General features: G+C 29.8%; 1 protein-coding gene across 1 annotated transcript; it reads left to right on the forward strand.

The window, feature by feature from the left end:
* Positions 1-2,910: 2,910 nt before the first annotated feature.
* K441DRAFT_553000 (uncharacterized protein) lies at positions 2,911-3,120 on the forward strand (the record flags this gene model as incomplete). Its single annotated transcript, XM_067643171.1, has 2 exons — positions 2,911-3,003; positions 3,025-3,120. Coding segments are annotated over 2 exons (189 nt in total), but the record flags the coding sequence as incomplete, so codon positions are not given.
* Positions 3,121-21,874: the final 18,754 nt, after the last annotated feature.

Here is a 21,874-nt window from a genome sequence, read left to right on the forward strand (position 1 = left end):
AGCATAGTATAAATAAGGACTTAAGGCTAAAGTCTAGGATATAATTATCCTAATGGAAGATGCGGATACCCTAAGGGATTTAATAAATTAAGTAATTAAGATTAATAATCGGATCTACTAAAGGGAATAGGCTAAGAGAGGCTAAGATAGAGTTTTATAGTTATATAAGGCGCAGAGTATATAACGACTAAAGCTAAGTTAGAAACTATGGTATGGCGTAGAGCTAATAGACCTAAGTAGTATTAACGAAGCCTATAAGAGATAGAGTAAGAAACTATAAAAACCTAGAGGTTAAGGATCTAGTAATTATAGAACTAAGGAGCAGAGGCTAAACCAGGGATCTTAGTAGTAGAAGACGTTTAGGCGGACTTTATAGTAAAGTTAATAGTTTAAAGACGGAGCTTATATAAATTATAGGAAATAAGGTTATTTTATAAGGGATTATAAAGATGGTTAGAGTTATTATGCAATAAAGGGAACTAGACTAGTAGAAGAAGATATATATATATATAAAGGGATAGTAGTATACTACAAGGAATAAAAGAATGTTTAATTAGAAGTTTTGCGTTCTATTATAATAATATATACTAAATTTATAAAGACGCTAAGTATAGCGCAAGCTATTAGCTATAAGAGCTATATTTAGCGGAATATAAAGAAACTAATAAACTAGTTCGCAGATCGGATATTAAGGACGATGAATTTAATATAGGCGAAATATTTAGTAATAATAAGGCTATAAGGGCGGCTTACTAGGAGTATATAGACCTTAGAGATGTTATAAAAAAGGTAGAGGATAATTCTACTATAGAATAGGGAATATTAGTAGGGATTAAGACCCTTCTAGATATAATATCTATTGCTTTATAAGACGTAAGAGAAGTAGGGTAGCGAACTACTTTGGCATTTAATAAAGGCTTAAGATTCTTAAGAAGAGATAAGAGATAACTAAAATTCTTAAGATAAAATAAGGTATACCTAAGGACCTATAATAAATAGTAACCGATGGAATAGGGTAATAGCTTAGTTTAAAGATATACAAATAAGCTCGGGATAGAGTTTCCTATAGGTATAAGACTCTTAAAATAAAATAGGTAAAATTTAAGACTCTTAAGATAAGATAAGAATACTAAGTAAGCCTAGTTAGACTAAGGCTAGAGCAAAGCTTAAGTTAAAAGTAAGCTTAGGATTAAGAATCCCATAGAACTAAGACTTTAAGTAATAAATAAGGACTATTAACAAGATTAGAGAATCTATAGTATAAACAGCAACTAGACTAGAAGACAGGTATATAAGCTTAGAAGACTTACTAGGGAAATATAGTGTTTAGCCTAAAGATCGGAAAGCTAATAACGAGATTAAGAAGTAAGAAGACTTTAAGGATCCACTTATAAGACGCGAAAAGAAAAAAACTATAGAGGAATTTAGAGCGAGAATTACCTTATAGCAAAAATAGAAACTAGATAAGTAATCTAGCGTACTAGGTTGTATAAGGGATAGAGCACCTATATAAAAAATTACTAATAGGCCTAGAGTAGGTATATTAAGAGCTAAGTAGCTTACCGAACTAGAAAATAAAGAGGATTTAGGGATTCTAACTAAGTTTAAAGAATGATACATTAAGGGCTATTATAATATAGTAATAAGAAGATACTTCCTTATGGATAAACCGTATATACTCTAGTAGCTATACTAAAAGTAGTATAGGCAAAGGCATAATAATAAGTAGGAAGATTTCTATATATGGTTAAATAAGAAAGTTATCTAAAACCACCTAATTATAAAAAAGGCGATAAGTTACATTAAAGGAGCCTTAATTATAATGTTAAAGGACCTAGAGGAGCGTTTAGAGGACTAGAGAAGTAAAAGGCGTATCTTAGTACCCGCAAATAAAGTTATAATGTTTAGATTAATACGATAAAGGTTTAAACTTAAGGATAAAAACGAGCTAAGAGTTAACCTAAAGCACTAAGTATATTATATACTGTTATAGATCGTATATATAGATAATATATGCAATATATATAGAGTACTAAAGAATAAGTATTAAAAATACTCTATAAGAATATATTGGCTAGCAGAAGAATAGAAATATTAAAATACTAAGTATATATATAGCTAGCATCTAGTAGAAGTTTAGGAGTTAGGTAACTTAATACTTTAGCTAAAAAGATTTCTTATAAAAGAATGCCTAAATGGATAATAGTAGTAGAAATGCCTAAAGAACACGTATCTATATTATATTAAGGATAAAAAGCGAACTAAGTATTAGCTAAAGGTAGACTAAGTATAACTAGGATTAAGCAGCTAATAGTTAGGAAAAGTAAAGGCCTATAGAACTAGAGGGAGCTAGTAGTAGAGCCTTAGACCCTTAAAGGAATTCAAGGACAATACCTAAATTTATAAGTTAAATAGTAAGATTAATAGTTTAAGGCATTAATAGATAGTAGAGCAATAAGGAACTATATTTTACTAGCAGTAGTTAAAAGAATGGGATTACTATATAGGAAGAAGGAGTACCCTTACCTATTAGTGATAATTTTAGGAGATCTAATAGCCTATAAAGAAGGCATTATTAATCTAGAAATAGGACCTATTTAGTTAACCATTAAAGGGAGATAAGTTAAGATGTCTTTTAATATATTACCATTAGGAAATAATAAGGCAGTACTAGGAATACCTTAGTTATAGGAATATAATCTAAGGATTAATTAGGTTACTAGTTAGGTTAATATTAGGGATACTTAATAACGCAAAATGTGATAATAAGCTAAGATAGTATGGTACTAAGTAGGGGCAATCTATAAAGAAACAGAAAAAGGACTAAGTTATATACTAAAGAGATACTATAAGTATAGTAAGAAACTATAGTCACTAGAAAGTGAAAAGCTATTAAAGTATATAGCATAGGACTATAAAATAGAATTAAAACCAGAAATAAGTCTAAAGTTTTTTCCAATCTATAAGCTTACTAAAGAAAAGGGTAGAGTATTAAAGGAGTTTGTTTAGGAAAACTTATAAAAGGGATATATTAAACTATCGCAGTTATTAGCGGGTTATCTAGTACTATTTATACTAAAGAAGAATAGTAAACTAAGGCTATGTATTAACTATAGGTAGTTAAACAGCATCACTAAAAAGGATAGGTATCCTTTACCCTTAATTAGCGAAATTTAAGATAGGATAGGCAATGTGCAAATCTTTACGAAGATAGATCTAAGATAGGCGTACTATTAGATTAGAATTAAGGAAGGTAATAAATAGAAGGCAGCCTTTAAATTAAAAGAAGGACTATATAAACTATTAGTTATATAATTCGGGCTTATAAACGCACTAGCAACGTTCTAGAAGCGTATTAATAATATATTAGGAGAGCACTTAGATAAATATATTATAGTATACCTTAACGATATTATTATCTACTTAATAACTAAGGAAAAATATAAGGAATATGTTAAATAGGTTTTAAAGAGACTATAAGAAGAATAGATGCTAGTAGCAATTAAGAAATGCAAGTTCTTTACTAGGAAGACTAATTTTATCTAATTTATTATTAAACTAGGCCAACTTAGTATAGATCTAAAGAAGATTAAGGCTATAGTAAATTAGTAAGAACTAGAGATCGTTACGTAGTTAAGATTGTTTTTAGGGTTTTGCAATTACTACAAAAGGTTTATAGCGCAATAGTTAAAGAATATTAAACTATTTACGCGATTAATAAAGAAAGAAGAACTATAGGTATAGGGAGAGGAATAGCGAGAATTATTTAAAAAAGTTAAAGAGTTATTTACCTAGGAGCCAGTTCTTAAGATCTATTAACTAGGTCTAAAGATAGTTATAAAAATAAATATATTAAACTATATACTAGGGGCATGCTTTATATAAAAATATTAAAATAGATAGCACCTAGTAGCATACTATAGTCGGAAGATAACACTACTAGAGTTAAACTATAACATCTATAATAAGGAGTTATTAGGTATAGTTACAGCACTAAAGAAATAGAGAGCATTCTTATAAGGTATAGAGAAACTATTTATAGTTAAGATAGATTATAAGAACCTAATAGGATTCCTAATAATAAATAAACTTAATTAAAGATAGGTTAGATAGGTAGAGATACTTATAGAATACTATTTTAAGATTTAATATACTAAAGGTATAGATAACACAAAGGCAGACGCTCTAAGTTAAAAGGCTAAACTATAAAATAACAAAAAGCTATTAGGGGCTTTACTGCGAAAAGATATAGACGGATTAATTAGGTATAACTATCTAAAAATTATAGTAACTTAGGAGGAACTAGATAAGGTTTATAAGATACTAGGAAGCTTTTAGGTATAAAGAATTCTAAAAGTATAACTAGAAGATCTATAGACGGATATATATAAGAGTTAAGAGGTAATATATATCCTAAAAAGCATAGTAAAGAACTTTATAAGAGAACTCTATAAGGGACTAACTTAAGAACATAATAGAGCTAGAGGCTTAGTATTAAGACTCTAAGAGGAGTACATTATTAATAGAATCTAAGGCTTAGTGTAAAAAGTTATAAAGGAATACCTAAATTGCTAAAGAAATAAACTAATAAGGTATAAGCTATATAGAGGGCTACAACCTATTAAAATACTAGAGAGACTATAGGAGGTTATATTATAGGACTTTATTATTAAGTTACTAAAGTTAAGAGATCCTATTACCGGATAAGATTATAATATAATTTTAGTAATAGTAGATAAGCTTATAAAGTAGGGATACTTTATAACATATATAGAAGAAATATTAGCAAAAGATGTCGCTAAAATCTATATTAAAGAAGTGTTTATAAAACATAGAGTATTAAGTAAGATTATATTAGATAGAGATCTAAAATTTATAATAGTATTTTAGGAGGTATTCTTAGCAAAGCAAGGAGTTAAAGTAGCAACTTTTACTATATATTATTCGCAGATAGATAGTTAAACGGAAAGACTAAACTAGACACTAGAATAGTATTTAAGGCACTATATTAATTATATACAGAATAATTAGGTATTATTACTACTAATTATATAATTTATATACAATGTAATACCATAAGAAGGAATAGGCATATTACTATTTAAGGCAAATTACGGGTATAAGCTAAGAACATTGTTATTACTATAGTAAGTAAAGAAAATAAGTAGTATAGCTAAAGAAAGAATAAAGATATTAATAAATCTTTATATAAACCTTATAGAATTAGTAAAAACGGTATAAGGGAGAATAAAAAGGTACTATAATGCTAGGAGATTTAAGGGACCAAATCTTAAGGAGGGAGATAAAGTATAGCTACTATATAAAATTTTTAAGAATTAACAACTAAGTAAAAAGTTAGACTATATTAAACTAGGACCTTTTAAAATTANNTANAGGATTTTACTAGTTACGTTTAAGTTAAACCTACTAGCTAAAATAAAGATCTATCCTATATAGTATATTGTAATACTAAAGCTAGTATATAGGAATATTAAGCTACTAGTTTATAAAGTAGACACGTATAGAGAATAAGAAGAAGACAAATAGTAAGTTTTAAAGATCGTTAGTTATAAGGATATTGACGACGAAATATAGTATAAGGTTAAGTAGATAAGCTATACTAAAACTACCTAGGAACTATTAGAGAATTTAAAAAATGCTATAGAAAAGGTATAGGAGTATTAGAAGAGATTAAGTTAGGCAGTATTAATAAAAAAGGATCGCTAAAAAATAAGTTACCTAAAGGGGACCTAAGAAGAGTAGTTGCCGAACTACTTAGATCTATTTCCTTCTCTATTAAAAGAGAATCCGTTCTTTTATTACTAAGTTCCTATAGACCCTATTTTATAAGTTTCTACTCCTTAAAACGAACCTTCTTATATACCTTCTTAAGACGGATTAGCTGAGTAAACGCCGCTAGATAAAACTTAAGGGCCTATTACTAAGTATCGGCAGCCTCTGTTTAGCGTCCTAGGAATAGTATAACTCCGCCAGAGTAATAGACAGCTTATTATCTAGCTATATAGTAGTAGATTAAATGTAAGACCCTAAAATAAATTAATTAGGGAACTAGACGACTATTAAGAGTAATAGGTCGCGTATATTTAGTATTAGAGATAGAGCGAATATTATAGGATAAATAAATCTTCGCTTTAGTATACTTTAAGTAAGAGGACGATTATTATAAGGATAGATTTACTAACGCAATATAAACTAACCCCTCTTTTAAGCAGCGAGAATATAAAGATAGTATAATCTCACTAAGAGATAATATCGCAGTAATAGTGCGAACGCGACGAGTAGTTAAAGAGGAAGAAATTGCTTTAGGTATAATAAGTAATAATATTAACCAAATTAATTAGACAGATATTATACCTCTAGTAAATAACCTAAAGATATTTAGGATCTTTAAGGATAAAGATAAAGAGAAGGGAGATAATATTACGGACGCTTTAAGTATAATATTATAACTACTTAGGGAAGAGTTAGAAGAAGCTAGTTAGTTAATTTAAGCACGGTTTAAAATAGAGCCGGTGGAACTATATAATAAGGAATAGTAACTAAGGTTATATAATATAATCTATATAATCCGCAATAAAGTAAATAAAGTATACGTATATTATATATAAGAAGGATTATATAAAAGTACGGTTATATATTTAAAGGACTATAGTCCCTACCTAGATAGTTCCTTCCTTATAGTAATTCTCAGAATATAATTAAAGTTAATCTATTAGGCAACCACTCTACTAGTTATTACGTTATTGACTTTAATTTGCATTACTTATACACCTAGCCTATTAATAAGCCTATTGTAGTTTCTGCTATAAGGTTCCGTTATATAAAAGGCTTTAAAAGCTTAAATTATAGCGTTTACTTAGTTACTTTGTCTTAAGAAGGTTTATAAAAAGGTCTGTTTTAAGGAATAGAAACTTAGCGATAAAAAAACGGATTCTTTTTTAGCTAAGAAGGAAATAGATTTAAGTAGTTCGGTAACTACTCTTCTTAGGTCCCCCTTAGGTAACTTATTCTTTAGTAATCCCTTTTTATTAATACTGCCTAACCTAATCTCTTCTAATACTCCTATACCTTTTTTATAGCATTCTTTAAATTTCTTAGTAGTTCCTAGGTAGTTTTAATATAGCCTATTTACTTAACTTTATACTATATTTAATTATTTATATTCTTATAACTTACGATCTTTAAAACTTACTATTTATTTTCTTCCTGTCCTTTATATATGTCTGCCTTATAAATTAGTAGCTTAATATTTCTATATACTAGTTCTAGTATTATAATATACTATATAGAATAGATCTTTATTTTAGTTAGTAGGTTTAACTTAAACGTAACTAATAAAATCTTTAATAATTTTAAAAGGTCCTAGTCTAATATAGTTTAACTTCTTACTTAGTTATCGACTTTTAAAATTTTTATATAGTAGCTATACTTTATCTCCCTCCTTAAGATCTAGTCCCTTAGATCTCTTAATATTATAGTACCTTTTTATTCTTTCTTATACTTTCTTTACTAATGCTATAAGGTCTGCATAAAGATTTATTAATATCTTTATTTTTCTTTAGCTATACTACTTACTTTCTTCACTTATTATAGTAATAATAATATTCTTAGCTTATATCTATAATTCGCCTTAAATAGTAATATATTTATTCCTTCCTATAGTATTATATTATATATAAACTATATAACTAGTAATAGCGATACCCAATTATTCTATATATAATTAATATAATATTTTAAATACTACTCTAGCGTTTAATTTAATCTTTTTATTTAACCGTCTATCTGCGGGTAATATACGGTAGAAGTTACTACTTAAACTCCTTACTTTGCTAAAAATACCTTCTAGAATGCTGCTATAAATCTTAGATCTCTATCTAATATAATTTTACTTAGTGCTCTATGTCTTACAAACACTTCTTTAATATAGATTTTAGTNATATCCTCCGCTAATATTTCTTCTATGCATGCTATAAAGTAGCCCTACTTAGTTAACTTATCTACTATTATTAAGATCGCGTTATAGTCTTATCCGGTAATAGAATCTCTTAACTTTAGTAACTTAATAATAAAGTCCTATAATATAACCTCCTATAGTCTCTCTAGTATTTTAATAGGTTATAGCCCTCTATATAGCTTATACCTTATTAGTTTATTCCTTTAGTAATCTAAATACTCCTTTATTACTTTTCTTATAATATTTTAAATTCTGTTAATAATATATTCTTCTTAAAGTCTTAACACTAAGCCTATTACTCCGTTATATCCTTAAGTTCTTCCCTTATAAAAATCTTCTATAAAATGTTCTGCTATACTTCTTAAAATATACTTTACCTCTCTATACTTATATAATATTTCTTCCTCTAGGTATTCTAACTATTCTTTTAGCTATACCTTAAAAATTCTTTATACTTAAAAGCTCTTTAGTATCTTATAGATTCTTTCTAGTTTATTATTCTCTTAAGTTACTACTAGCTTAGGGTAATTATATCTAATTAATGCGTTACTATCTCTACGTAGTATTACTCCTAATAGTTTCTTGTTATTCTATAGTTTAGCTTTTCTACTAAGTATATCTACTCTTATATTCTTAGTTCCTTTAGTATACTAAATTTTAAAATAGTATTCTGTAAGCATCTCTACCTATCTAATTTATCTATAATTAAGTTCTTTTATTATTAGGAACCCTATTAGGTTCTTATAATCTATCTTAACTATAAATAGTTTCTCTACGCCTAATAAGAATGCTCTTTATATAACAAAGCCTTATAGTAGGTACTATAGTAGACTTATTAAAAGGCTGGGTATATAGGTATAGAATAGTCAACAATATAATAATAACTAGTAGAGTGGTTACCTAATAGATTAACTCTAATTATATTCTAAGATTTACTATAAAGAAGAGAACTATCTAGGTAGGGATTGTGGTCCTTTAAATACATAACTATACTCCTAAGAAATCCCCTTTATATATGAGATATATATTATACATATTATATATATATTCCCTCTATATACTATATATATCTCATATAACGTTATATAACCTTAGTTACTATTCCTTATTATATAGCTCTATCGGTTCCATTCTAGACTATACCTAAATTAACTAACTAGCTTCTTTTAACTCCTCTCCTAGTAGTTGTAATATTATATTTAAAGCGTCCGTAACACTATCTCCCTCCTCTTTATCTTTATTTTTAAAGATTCCTAGTATCTTTAGGTCGTTTACTAGAGGTATAATATCTATCTAATTAATTTAGTTAATATTATTACTTATTATGCCTAAGGCTCTATATAATTATAGCACCTATTATACCAACCGCGTGCTTACGCGTTTGGTACACTAGGTACGCGTTTACGCGTTTAGTGCACTAACCACTCGCTTACGCGTCTAGTGCACTTATAAAGCACTAACTAATTAGGGGGGAGGTACATTAGTATATAAACCACATAGCCTGCTTTATATAATTGACAGTTACCATTATCTAAAAGAGTATATGATACTATATATATTTCGTGCCCCTAGATCTAACTTACTTATGCCATTAAATTAGTATAAACACTAATTAGTGTTCGCGCACAGATTAGCAATTATATAATACCTCCCCCGAGCAATATATACGACAGCAACCACCCGTTTAGACTCCTAGTATAACCTACTAGAAGGTTAGAAGTTGGGGATTACGGACCTATTACCAACTCTATATACTTATTTAAGTCTTAGTACGGTTTACTAGAAGTTATAAACGCAAATATAGACCTATACGGAACCCCTATCCTTAACCCCCTTAAACCTTAAACCTCTTTGGACCTTTTATGGAAACCCCCTACCTTCCTATAAACCATTACGGACCCGTTAATCAATTTTACGGACCGTTACAAGACCTCCCTCACCCGTTATAAGCTGCTACCACCCGCTACGCACCACACTACACTATATAATATGGCAGATATTAGCAAGCAAGTTAGTAAAGGTTAAAAGAAGTAGAGATAAGGAGTTAACGTTACGTCTATAAACAACGTTAATAACTACATTAGTTTTAAAATCCTTAAATATAAACACTTTAAGCTTATAAATAACGACCTATAAAAGCAATACTAAAAAGACTTTGCGGACTTTACGGAAGCTATTTTTAAGGCCTATAACCCTATTACTATCTATAAACTATAAATAAACCCTTTTATATAACTAAGGTATATGGGTTAAAAGGGACAAACGAGTCACTATTATACAGTCTTTATATAATACAATATATAAAAAAGACCAAATAGAATAGACTAAAGAGGAAATCCTAAACCAGGTCAAAACTATAAAAGAACTCTTTACTTCTTCCAAACTTAATAGAATCGCCAGCCTTATACCTAACCCACTTAACCAAATTCATCCTATAAACCTAAGCAGCTTTAGAGCTAACCTCGCTAGCTAAAATATACCCTACTCTTAAGTTACGGACTACGCTATAGACCATAATACCCCTATAACCCAAAATACGGACCAAATTACCCCTATTATTTAAGTCACAGATCCGCAAGCTATATATCCGCAAACCATATATCCGCAAGCCATATATCTATAAGCTATAGATCCGCAAATTATAGATCCGCAACCCACCTAAGTAAAGACCTACGGTAAGGAGCTAGCTAACCTAGCTAAGCTTTATACTAACGAATCTAAGTATAGCGGTAAAAACGATAACTTCGACTTTAAACTAATTATCTTTACGGACCTTTGCCAGAAGGCTAATATTTCTAAATAAGAGTTTAGCCAAGCCTACTCTACCATACTGCGCGGCCTAGCACTTAACCACTACTACACTAACCTTAAGAGTAACCCCTTTAGTGTTCCCTTTAATAAGCTATGCGAAGCTACCCGTAACTACTTTAAAGAACTAGAATATAAGCGTAATATCCTTACCTAATAAAATGGGACTAAGCTACGGACCATAATTAACAAGAACACTAAAAAATCGACCATAAAGTGCCTGCAAATCCTTATTAAAGACCTCCGCTACCTATAGCACGGTCTTAATATTAAGCTTTAAACGGACGACTTCCTGTATAATAAACTTATTACGGCCTACTAAGAAGTAGAGCCCTATAAATACGCCTACTACAAGCCTATAGATACCTTAGCTAGCCTTATTAATAATTTACGCTCCTTTATTATAATATACGAAGTCTTAAACCTACTAGGCAGCACTTAAGCCTTTATTACGGATATTTAATATCTATAAATAGACTTAGACGTCTACTTTACGGACCGCTACTACCGCTAGCAGCACCCGTACCGACTAAGTCCTACTTATAACCCCTATAGCAACCCCCATATAAAAATATACCCCCGTAGACAAACTAGCTAGAAGTGCTTTATATACGGTAAGGAAGGATATTAGTCTATAAGGCATACCTAGGAAGAATATAACAAGTCTAGGAAGAGACTTAATAGCTATATTAACCAGTTTATTTTAGAATATAAAGAAAAGGAAGTAGAAGAGCCCCCTAATAAGTTAATAAAAGCCCTTATAATTAACTTTAACTTAGACGCTTAGAAATAAGAGACCTTAGAGATATTTCTAACCACTTTTAGACCTTTTACGGATAGCTAAGCCTTTAATATTATGACCATATTAGCTGACCGCTCCTTTATACACTTAATTACACCTAAAAACCGACCCGTAAGTGTACCCGTTAGACCTATTACGGACGTTACAGATTATAAGCAGGACCTATTTGCATATATTATTATAAAACGCTATACCCCTAAGGAATTCTACAACGTTATAATCAACACAGGTACCTCTAAGAAGTCTACCGTAGGCTATAGACAATACCTTATATATAGGACCACCACAAATAATAATACGGATATTAATACTATGTAAACTGGGGCCGTAACCATCCAATTCGGCATTAGCTTAACCGCATTAATTAGATTAGTTAAAGTTAAGACTCTAATTAGCCTAGTTAACTTCCACATAGTAAAAGCGGACACCCCCTTCCTACTCTATCTTATAAATATAGACAGGTTATAGGTACACTACAATAATATTATAGACACCCTAATTGGCCCTATAACTGCCCTAGGAAGTAAGTATATTACCCTACTAATTATACAACAATTTAGACACCCGTTCCTTATATAGGGAAAGACTCTACGGACCTATATTTAAAAATCTTTTAACTATAACCCGTGCTACCTTACTAGTACTAAAATCCACCGCCTATACCGCCGTTTCGGCCACCTATTAGCTAAAAAGCTATATAGAGTCCTTAAACGCTCTAAACACGACGACGTTAATAGGAAGGCAATTAACTACCTAACTAAATACTGCTCCTTCTGCTAGAAATATAGACGTTCCCTAGGCCGATTTAAGTTTACTCTTTATAAAGACCTTAATTTCAACCACTTAGTATACGTAGATATTATGTACATTAACGGCAGCCTAGTATTACACATAATTAACGAGGTAACCTACTATTAAGCCGCCCATTAATTGCAAAATATATCTGCAAAACATACTTAGGATATCTTATAGACCTGCTAGATTAATATATATATTAAACCCCCTAAGTATATTACCTATAACGCTAGTAGAAACTTTATTAGCAAGGAATTCTAGCAGTATACTACAGCCATAGCTATATTAATAAAAGCTGTCCTAGTTAAGGCGTATTAGTCCGTTAAGCTTATTAAGTAAGCTTACCCTACCTTATAGAGAGCTTACCAGATTATTACGGATAAATATAAGGACATCTAAAAGGAACTGACTCTATAGATAGCCGTAAAAGCCATTAATAACACCACTAGCCCTAACGGACTAGTACCTACCCTCTTAGTCTACGGAGCCTACCTAAAAATAAGCAAACTGGATCCTCCTGCCCTGTCTATTATAGATTAAGCAGCCGTAATATAAAAGGTAATAGCTGAAATAGTTAAATTACGGGCCAAATAAACTATTAATAACGCCCTATACTACCGCAACGGACCTAATATAACCTTAGTACACAACCTCCCGCTTAATTCTAAAGTCCTTATATAGCGTAAAAGCGGTAATTAAACTAGACCTTACCGTCTACTAGCCGTAGAAGACAAGACCTACTATATACAGCTCCCTAGCGGACTGATAAGCTTTAGAAGCACGTCCGTAAAACCCTATTTTTAATCTAAAAACACCTATAATATTAAGCTAGACAAACTAGAAGCACCCACCAAGCCAGATAAACCAAAAGCACCCGCCAAATTAGGTAAACTAGAAATACCCACCAAATTAAACAAACTAGAAGCACCCTTACCTACCCTAAAGGTCCCCTAAAAACCTACTAAACCTACTAAACCTGCTATAAAGCGTGGCTGAGGATGCCCCTATAAGAACCTTATAACGGAGAATTACCTAACCTTTATAGGTATATCTGCAAGGCAATCTCCGCCTATAGATATATCAGTTCTAGTTTAGAAAACCCCTTTTACGGACTTATAACGCAAAGAGATTAACGGACTACTTAAAAAGGGCGTCTTTATAATTATAACGGAGAGAGACATTCCGCAAGGCGTCCGTATATTTAACTTACGCTTTATTAACAAAATTAAGCACCCTAGTACTAATAAAGCCTTTAAAAAGTCAAGGCTTATTATATAAGCTTATAACAACTAGGGAAAGAACTTAGTCCTTATATAATTACCTATAATTTAACGGGTCAGTTAACGGATTATACTTATACTTACGCCTAGATTACAGCAAATTAAACCCATAGCCCTTTACTTACGGGACATCTTATAAGCCTATATACAGTCCAATACCTACCTAAGTAGGGACATCTTTATATAACCACCCCACAAGCTTAACCTATAACTAGGAACAATTTTATAGGTTATAAAACCTCTTTATAGAGTACTAAAAGCCGGAAACCATTAGTTTAAAACATACTACTAGCATTACGTTAGTAAACTCAAAATAGAACAATCGACCTATAACCCCTACCTCTTATACACCCTATTAAACGGCCTTAGTATTATTAAACTCTAAACCAATAATACCCTCTTCCTAGTAGACTAAACCTTTACGGACGCTAAAAAAACGGAACTATAAAAGGTAAAGTTCTTAGCAAAGCTATAAGAGCAGTTAACTAAGCAAACTCCAATTAAGTTTAATAGAGGCCTAATTATATAAAAGGGTAACCTAATTAAGCTAACTTAAAAACGCTAAGCTTAAAACCTAAAGCCCGTTATAGCAAAGCCTATAAACCTTACTAGCTCCTATAGAGAGACCTATAAGACTATAAATATAAAGGACTAATACGTTATATAGCGTATAAGAGGCGCCTATATTACTACAGTCTGTCAACCCAAATCTACCTACAATTTATCCTTTACGGCCCAGGCAGTAGATCTATAAGAAGAAAATATTAAGCAGCTTAATAAGCGTATTTAGTAGCAAATTAACAATATAGTAAGGGGACTTACTTTCGTACTACTAGACTTAAGTTTCCTTAGCTTGCTAGTATTTATAAACGCCTCCTTTACTAATAATAGGGACCTATTATCGCAAATCGGCTTTATAATTGTACTTACGGACTATAATTAGGACGCAAATATACTATACTAGTCTTTAATTAAGTATAAACAAGTAACCCACAGTATACTAGCCTCTAAACTATATATACTAGCTCATAGCTTTAATATAGCAGCCGCAATTAAATTAACGGTCTAGAAGATTCTACAACTGGAGTAGTTACCCCTAGTTTTATGCACTAATTTAAAGTCCCTCTATAACTGCCTAGTTAAACTAGGTACAACATAAAAGAAGAGGCTTATAGTTAACCTAATATGCTTATATTAGGCCGATAAACGACGTAAAATTACAGAGGTTAAATAGATTAGCGGCGGAAATAACCTAGTAGACGCTATAACTAAGGCAAAGCCGTATTAAGCCCTTAAAACCCTAATTAACATAAATAAGCTCAACCTAAAAGTTATAAAATAGGTAGAATGGGACTAACGGAGTACCTATAGTACGCCTATAGCCTATTAAAAGGCCATATAGCTTATTATACGGCCTATTCTACGGACCATAAGCTATTAGGTAGAAAATGGTAGAAAGCTGTAATAGAACTTAGTGGACTTACGTAACCTGCTAAATTCTACTATATTTTGCCACGGTAGTTAAATCCACTAATTACGATTTTCTATGCTAGGCACGGAAAATCGCTATTAGCTCGCTTAGCACTAGCGTCTTAGCGGCCCTTAAGATCTAACTTACGGCTTGTCTACTGCCTGTTAAAAGGCTGTATAGTTTATTTTACGGACCGTAAGTAGAACTTACGGCTAGCTTAGGGCACTATTTAGAAGGCAGCCTAGACGGCACCTTAGGGGAGATTTCCTATATATTTTCCTTTATGTTTTATAGTTTTATTAAAGCAATTACGGAGGCTACATATAGGTGGTTTTATTTTTTAAGTACTGCTAGTATATAATTACAGCACCTGTTATACCAACCGCGTGCTTACGCGTTCGGTACACTAGGTACGCGTTTACGCGTTTAGTACACCAACTACTCGCTTACGCGTCTAGTGCACTTATAAAGCACTAACTAATTAGGGGGGAGGTGCATCAGTATATAAACTATATAGTCTACTTTATATAATTAACAGTTACCATTATCCAAAAGAGCATACGATACTATATATATTTCGTGCCCCTAGATCTAACTCACTTATGCTATTAAATTGGTACAAACAGGCTCCTTCCTCTTCGTAGGCGCAACGTCGTGCTTACACTATTGCTGCGATATTATCTCTTAGTAAGATTATACCGTCTCCATATTCTCGCTATTTAAAAAAGGGGTTAGTTTATATTACGTTAGCGAGTCTATCTTCGCGATAACCGTTTTCTTATTTAGAGTGCACTAAAGCAAATATTTATTCGTCCTATAACGTTCGCTCTATCTCTAATACTAAATATACGTAACTTATTACTTTTAATAGTCGTCTAGTTCCTTAACTAATTTATCTTAGGGTTTTATATTTAATCTATTACTACGTAGCTAAATAGTAAACTATCTTAAGCTCTTACTAAGTTAGAATATTCTTATAATATAGAGTAAAAGGCCCTTAAAGCCTATATTGTGGCGTCTGCTTAGTTACTCCGTCTTAAAAAGGTTTATAAAAAGGGTTATTTTAAGGAGTAGAAACTTATAAAATAAGGTTTATAGAAACTTAGCGATAAAAAAATTAATTCTTTTCTAACTAAGAAGGAAATAGATCTAAGTAATTCGGCAACTACTCTTTTTAGGTCCCTCTTAAGTAACTTATTCTTTAGTAATTCTTTTTTATTAATGCTACTTAACTTAATCTCTTCTAATACTCCTATACCTTTCTTATAGCGTTCTTTAAATTCTTTAGTAGTTTTTAGGTAGTCTTATTATAGCCTATCTACTTTCCCTTATACTATATTTTATTATCTATATCCTTATAACTAACGATCTTTAAAACTTACTATTTATCTTCTTCCTATCCTCTATATATATCTGCCTTATAAACTAGTGGCTTAATATTTCTATATACTAGTTCTAGCATTATAATATACTATATAGAATAGATCTTTATTCTAGCTAGTAGGTTTAACTTAAATATAACTAGTAAAATCCTTTATATAATTTTAAAAGGTCTTAGTTTAATATAGTCTAACTTCTTACTTAGTTATTAACTGTTAAAATTTTTATATAGTAGCCATACTTTATCTCCCTCCTTAAGATCTAGTCCCTTAGATCTCTTAGTATTATAGTACTTTTTTTATTCTTTTTTATACTTTCTTTACTAATTCTATAAGGTCTGCATAAAGATTTATTAATATCTTTATTCTTTCTTTAGCTGTGCTACTTATTTTCTTTACTTATTATAGTAATAACGATATTCTTAGCTCGTACCTATAATTCGCCTTAAATAGTAATATACCTATTCCTTCCTATAGTGTTATATTATATATAAACTATATAACTAGTAATAATAATACCTAATTATTCTATATATAATTAACATAATATCTTAGATACTGCTCTAGTGTTTAATTTAATCTTTCTATTTAACCGTCTGTCTGCGGATAATATACGGTAAAAGTTACTACTTAAACTCTTTGCTCTACTAAGAATACCTTCTAAAATACTACTATAAATCTTAAATCTCTATTTAATATAATCTTACTTAGTGCTCCATATCTTATAAATACTTCTTTAATATAGATTCTAGCAATATCCTCCGCTAATATCTCTTTTATACATGCTATAAAGTAGCCCCATTTAATTAACTTATCTACTATTACTAAGATTATATTGTAATCTTATCTAGTAATAGGATCTTTTAATTTTAGCAACTTAATAATAAAGTCCTATAATATGACCTCCTATAGTCATTCTAGTATTTTAATAGGTTATAGCCCTCTATACAGCTTATGCCTTATTAGTTTATTCCTTTAGCAATTCTAGATATTCCTTTATTACTTTTTTTATAATATTCTAAATCCCGTTAATAATATATTTTTCTTAAAGTCTTAACACTAAGCCTATTACTTTATTATATCGTTAAGTTATTCCCTTATAAAAATCTTCTATAAAATACTCTGCTATACTTCTTAGGATATACTTCGCTTCTCTATACTTATACAATATCTCTTCCTTTAGATACTCTAACTATTCTTTTAGTTATACTTTAAAGATTCTTTATGCCTAAAAGCTCTTTAGTATCTTATAGACTCTTCCTAGTTTATTATCCTTTTAAATTGCTGCTAGCTTAGGGTAATTATATCTAATTAACCTATTACTATCTTTACGTAGTATTACTCCTAATAGTTTTTTATTATCCTATAGTTTAGCTTTTCTGCTAAGTGCATCTACTCTTATATTCTTAGTTCCTTTAGTGTACTAAATCTTAAAATAGTATTCTATAAGCATCTCTACCTATCTAACTTATCTCTAGTTAAGTTCTTTTATTATTAGGAACCCTATTAGGTTTTTATAATCCGTTTTAACTATAAATAGTTTCTCTATACCTTATAAGAATACTCTCTATTCCTTAAGTACTATAACTATACCTAATAACTCCTTATTATAGACATTATAGTTTAACTTTAGTAGTGTTATTTTCCTACTATAATATGCTACTAGGTGCTATATATCCTTATACTTCTATAGTAAGTATGCTCCTAATATATAGTCTAATACGTCCGTTTCTACAACTGTGTTTAATCCTAGTTAATAAATCTTAAGGATTAGCTCCTAGGTAAATAACTCCTTAAAGTTCCTTAAATAACTTTCTTTATTTATCTCCCTATACCTATAGTTCCTCTTTCTTTATAAGTCTAGTAAATAGTTTAATATTCTTTAACTACTATACTATAAACCTTCTGTAGTAGTTATAAAACCCTAAGAATAACCTTAACTATATTATATTCTCTAGTTCTTACTAACTTACTATAGCTTTAATCTTCTTTAGGTCTATACTAATATAACCTAATTTAATAATAAATCTAACGAAATTAGTTTTCCTTATAAAGAACTCGTATTTTTTAATTGCTACTAGTATCTATTCTTTTTATAGTCTCTTTAAAACCCATTTAATATATTCCCCATATTCTTCCTTAGTTATTAAGTAGATAATATTATTATTAAGATATACTATAATAAACTTATTAAGGTATTCTCTTAATACACTATTAATCCTTTTCTAAATTATTATAGGTGCATTTATTAATTTAAATTATATAACTAATAGTTTATATAGTCCTTTTCTTAACCTAAAGGCTGCTTTTTATTTATTGCCTTTCTTAATTCTAATCTAATAGTACGCTTATCTTAGATCTATCTTTATAAAGATTTACGTATTACTTATCTAGTCTTAGATTTCGCTAATTAAGGGTAAAGGATACCTATCCTTTTAAGTAATACTATTTAACTATTTATAGTTAATATATAACCTAAGTTTTCTATTCTTCTTTAATACGAATAGTACTGGATAACCTACTAATAACTGTAATAGTTTAATATATCCCTTTTATAAGTTTTCTTAGATAAACTCTTTAAGTGCACTTGCCTTCTCCTAAGTAAGCTTATAAGTTAGAAAGAACCTTAAACTTATTCCTAGTTCTAACTCTATTTTATAGTCCTATACTATATAATCTACTAGCTTTTTACTTTTTAGGCTCTATAGTTTCTTACTATACTTATAGTATCTTTTTAGTATATAACTTAAGCTTTACTTAGTCTCTTCGTATATTACTCTAACTTAATACTATACTAACTTAATTTGCTATCGCATCTTACGTTATTAAGTATCCCTAATATTAACCTATCCTATAATCCAATTAATCCTTAGATTATATTTCTATAACTAAGGTATCCTTAATACTGCCTTATCCTATCCTAATAGTAGGATATTAAAAGACATCTTAATTTATCTTCCTTTAATGGCTATCTAAATAGGTCCTATTTTAAAATTAATAATCCCTCCTCTATAAGTTATTAGATCTCCTAAAATTATAACTAATAGGTAAGATTGTTCCTTCTATCTATAAGGTAACCCTATTCTCTTAACTATTACTACTAAGATATAGTTCCGCGTTGCTCTACTATCTATTAGTGCTTTAAGTATTTAATCTTACCACTTAATTTATAAATTTAGGTATTATCCTTAAATTCCTTTAAGGGTCTAAGGCTCTATTACTAGCTCCCTCTAGTTTTATAGGCCTCCACTTTTTCTAACTATTAGCTACTTAATCCTATTATACTTAATATCTAGTTTATTTTTTATCTTTAATATATTATAAATACGTATTCTCTAGGCATTTCTACTACTATTATCTATTTAAGCATTCTTCCGTAAGGAATCTTNCTAGTTAAAGTATTAANTNTCCTNNCTCTTAAACTTNTANTAGATNCTAGCTNTNTATATACTTAGTATTTCTATACTATTGCTTATTTAGCGCCTAATATATCCTTATAGGGTATTTCCAATTCTTTTTCTTTAGGTTTTTATATATCTTATATATATTATTCACGCATATAATCTATAATAGCGTATAGTACACTAGGTGCTTTAGGTTAACTCTTAACTCATCCTTATTTTTAAGTTTAAACCTTTACCATATTAATCTAAACGCTATAACTTTATTCGCGGGTATTAAGATACGCCTCTCGCTTCTTTAGTCCTTTAATTATTCCTTTAGATTCTTTAATATTATAATTAAAGCTCCTTTAATATAAGTTTTAGCCTTCTCTATAATTAGGTAGTCCTAGATAACTTGTTTATCTAACTATATATAGAAATCTTCTCACTTATTATTATATTATTGCCTATACTACTTTTAGTATAGCTGCTAAAGTATATACAGCTTATCCGTAAGGAAGTATCTTCTTATTACTACGTTATAACAGCCCTTTATATATTATTTTTTAAACTTAATAGGGATCCCTAAATCCTCTTTATTTTCTAATTCAGTAAGCTACTTAGCTCTTAGTATACCCGCTCTAGGCCTATTAGTAATTCTTTATACTAGTACTCTATCCTTTTTACGTCCTAATATGCTAGATCTTTTATCTAGTTTCTATTCTTGCTATATAATAATTCTTCGTCTAAATTCTTCTATAGTTTCTTTTGGTTTGCGTCTTATAGATAAATTTTTAAAGCCTTCTTACTTCTTAATCTTAGTATCGGCGTATTAATCCTATTACTGGATTCTATTCGCAATTTCCTTAATAGTCCTTATTTATTTCTAGAAATCTTAGTCCTATAGAATTCTTAGTCCTAAACTTACTTCTATCTTAAGCTTTACTCTAGCCTTAGTTTAACTAGGCTTTACTAGTATTCTTATCTTATCTTAAGAGTCTTAAATCTTACTTACTTTGTCTTAAGAGTCTTATATTCTTAGGAAACTTCGTCCTAAGCTTATTTATATATTACTAAACTAAGCCGTTACTCTGCTTTATTAATTATCGTCTATTATAGGTCCTTAAGCTTACCTCATTTCGTCTTAAGAATCTTAGTCGTCTTATATCTTGTCTTAAAAATCTTAAGCTTTTGGCCTTTTGCCTTTATTAAGTGCCGAAGTGGTTTACTATCTTACTTCTCTTACGTCTTATAAAGCAATAAATATTGTGTCTAGTGGGGTCTTAATCCTAACTAATATTCCCTATTCGATAGTGGAATTATCTTTTACCTCTTATATAATATCTCTAAGGTCTATATACTCTTAGTAAGCTACTTTTATTACCTTATCGTCACGGAATGTTTTACCTATATTAAACTTATTGTCCATAATATCTAATCTACGAACTAGTTTATTAGTTCCTCTAAACTTTACTAAGTTTAGCTCCTATAGCTAATAGCTTACGCTATATTTAGCGTCCTTATAAATTTAGTATATGTTATTATAATAAAACGCAAAACTATGAATTAAACATTCTTTTATTCCTTATAGTATACTATTATCCCTTTATATATATATATCTTCTACTAGTTTTATTTCTTTTACTATATAGTAACTCTAACTACTCTTATAGTCTTTAACGTAGTAACCCTATTTTTCGTAATTTATATAAGCTCCTTTTTTAAACCATTTTTCCTGCTATAAAGTCCGCCTAAATATCTTCTACTGCTAAGATCCCTAGTTTAGCCTCTGCTCCTTAGACCTTTAATTACTTAATTCTTATTCTTTAGGTTTCTATAGTCGTCTATTCTATTTTTTATTTTCTTTAATACTACTTAGGTCTATTAGCTCTGCGCTATACTATAGTTTTTAATTTTAACTTTATTATTATGTGCCCTGCGCCTTATATAACTATAGAACTTTATCCTAACCCTTCTT

This window comes from Cenococcum geophilum (genome assembly GCF_001692895.1).
Source record: "Cenococcum geophilum 1.58 unplaced genomic scaffold K441scaffold_14, whole genome shotgun sequence".
Taxonomy (NCBI): domain Eukaryota; kingdom Fungi; phylum Ascomycota; class Dothideomycetes; order Gloniales; family Gloniaceae; genus Cenococcum; species Cenococcum geophilum.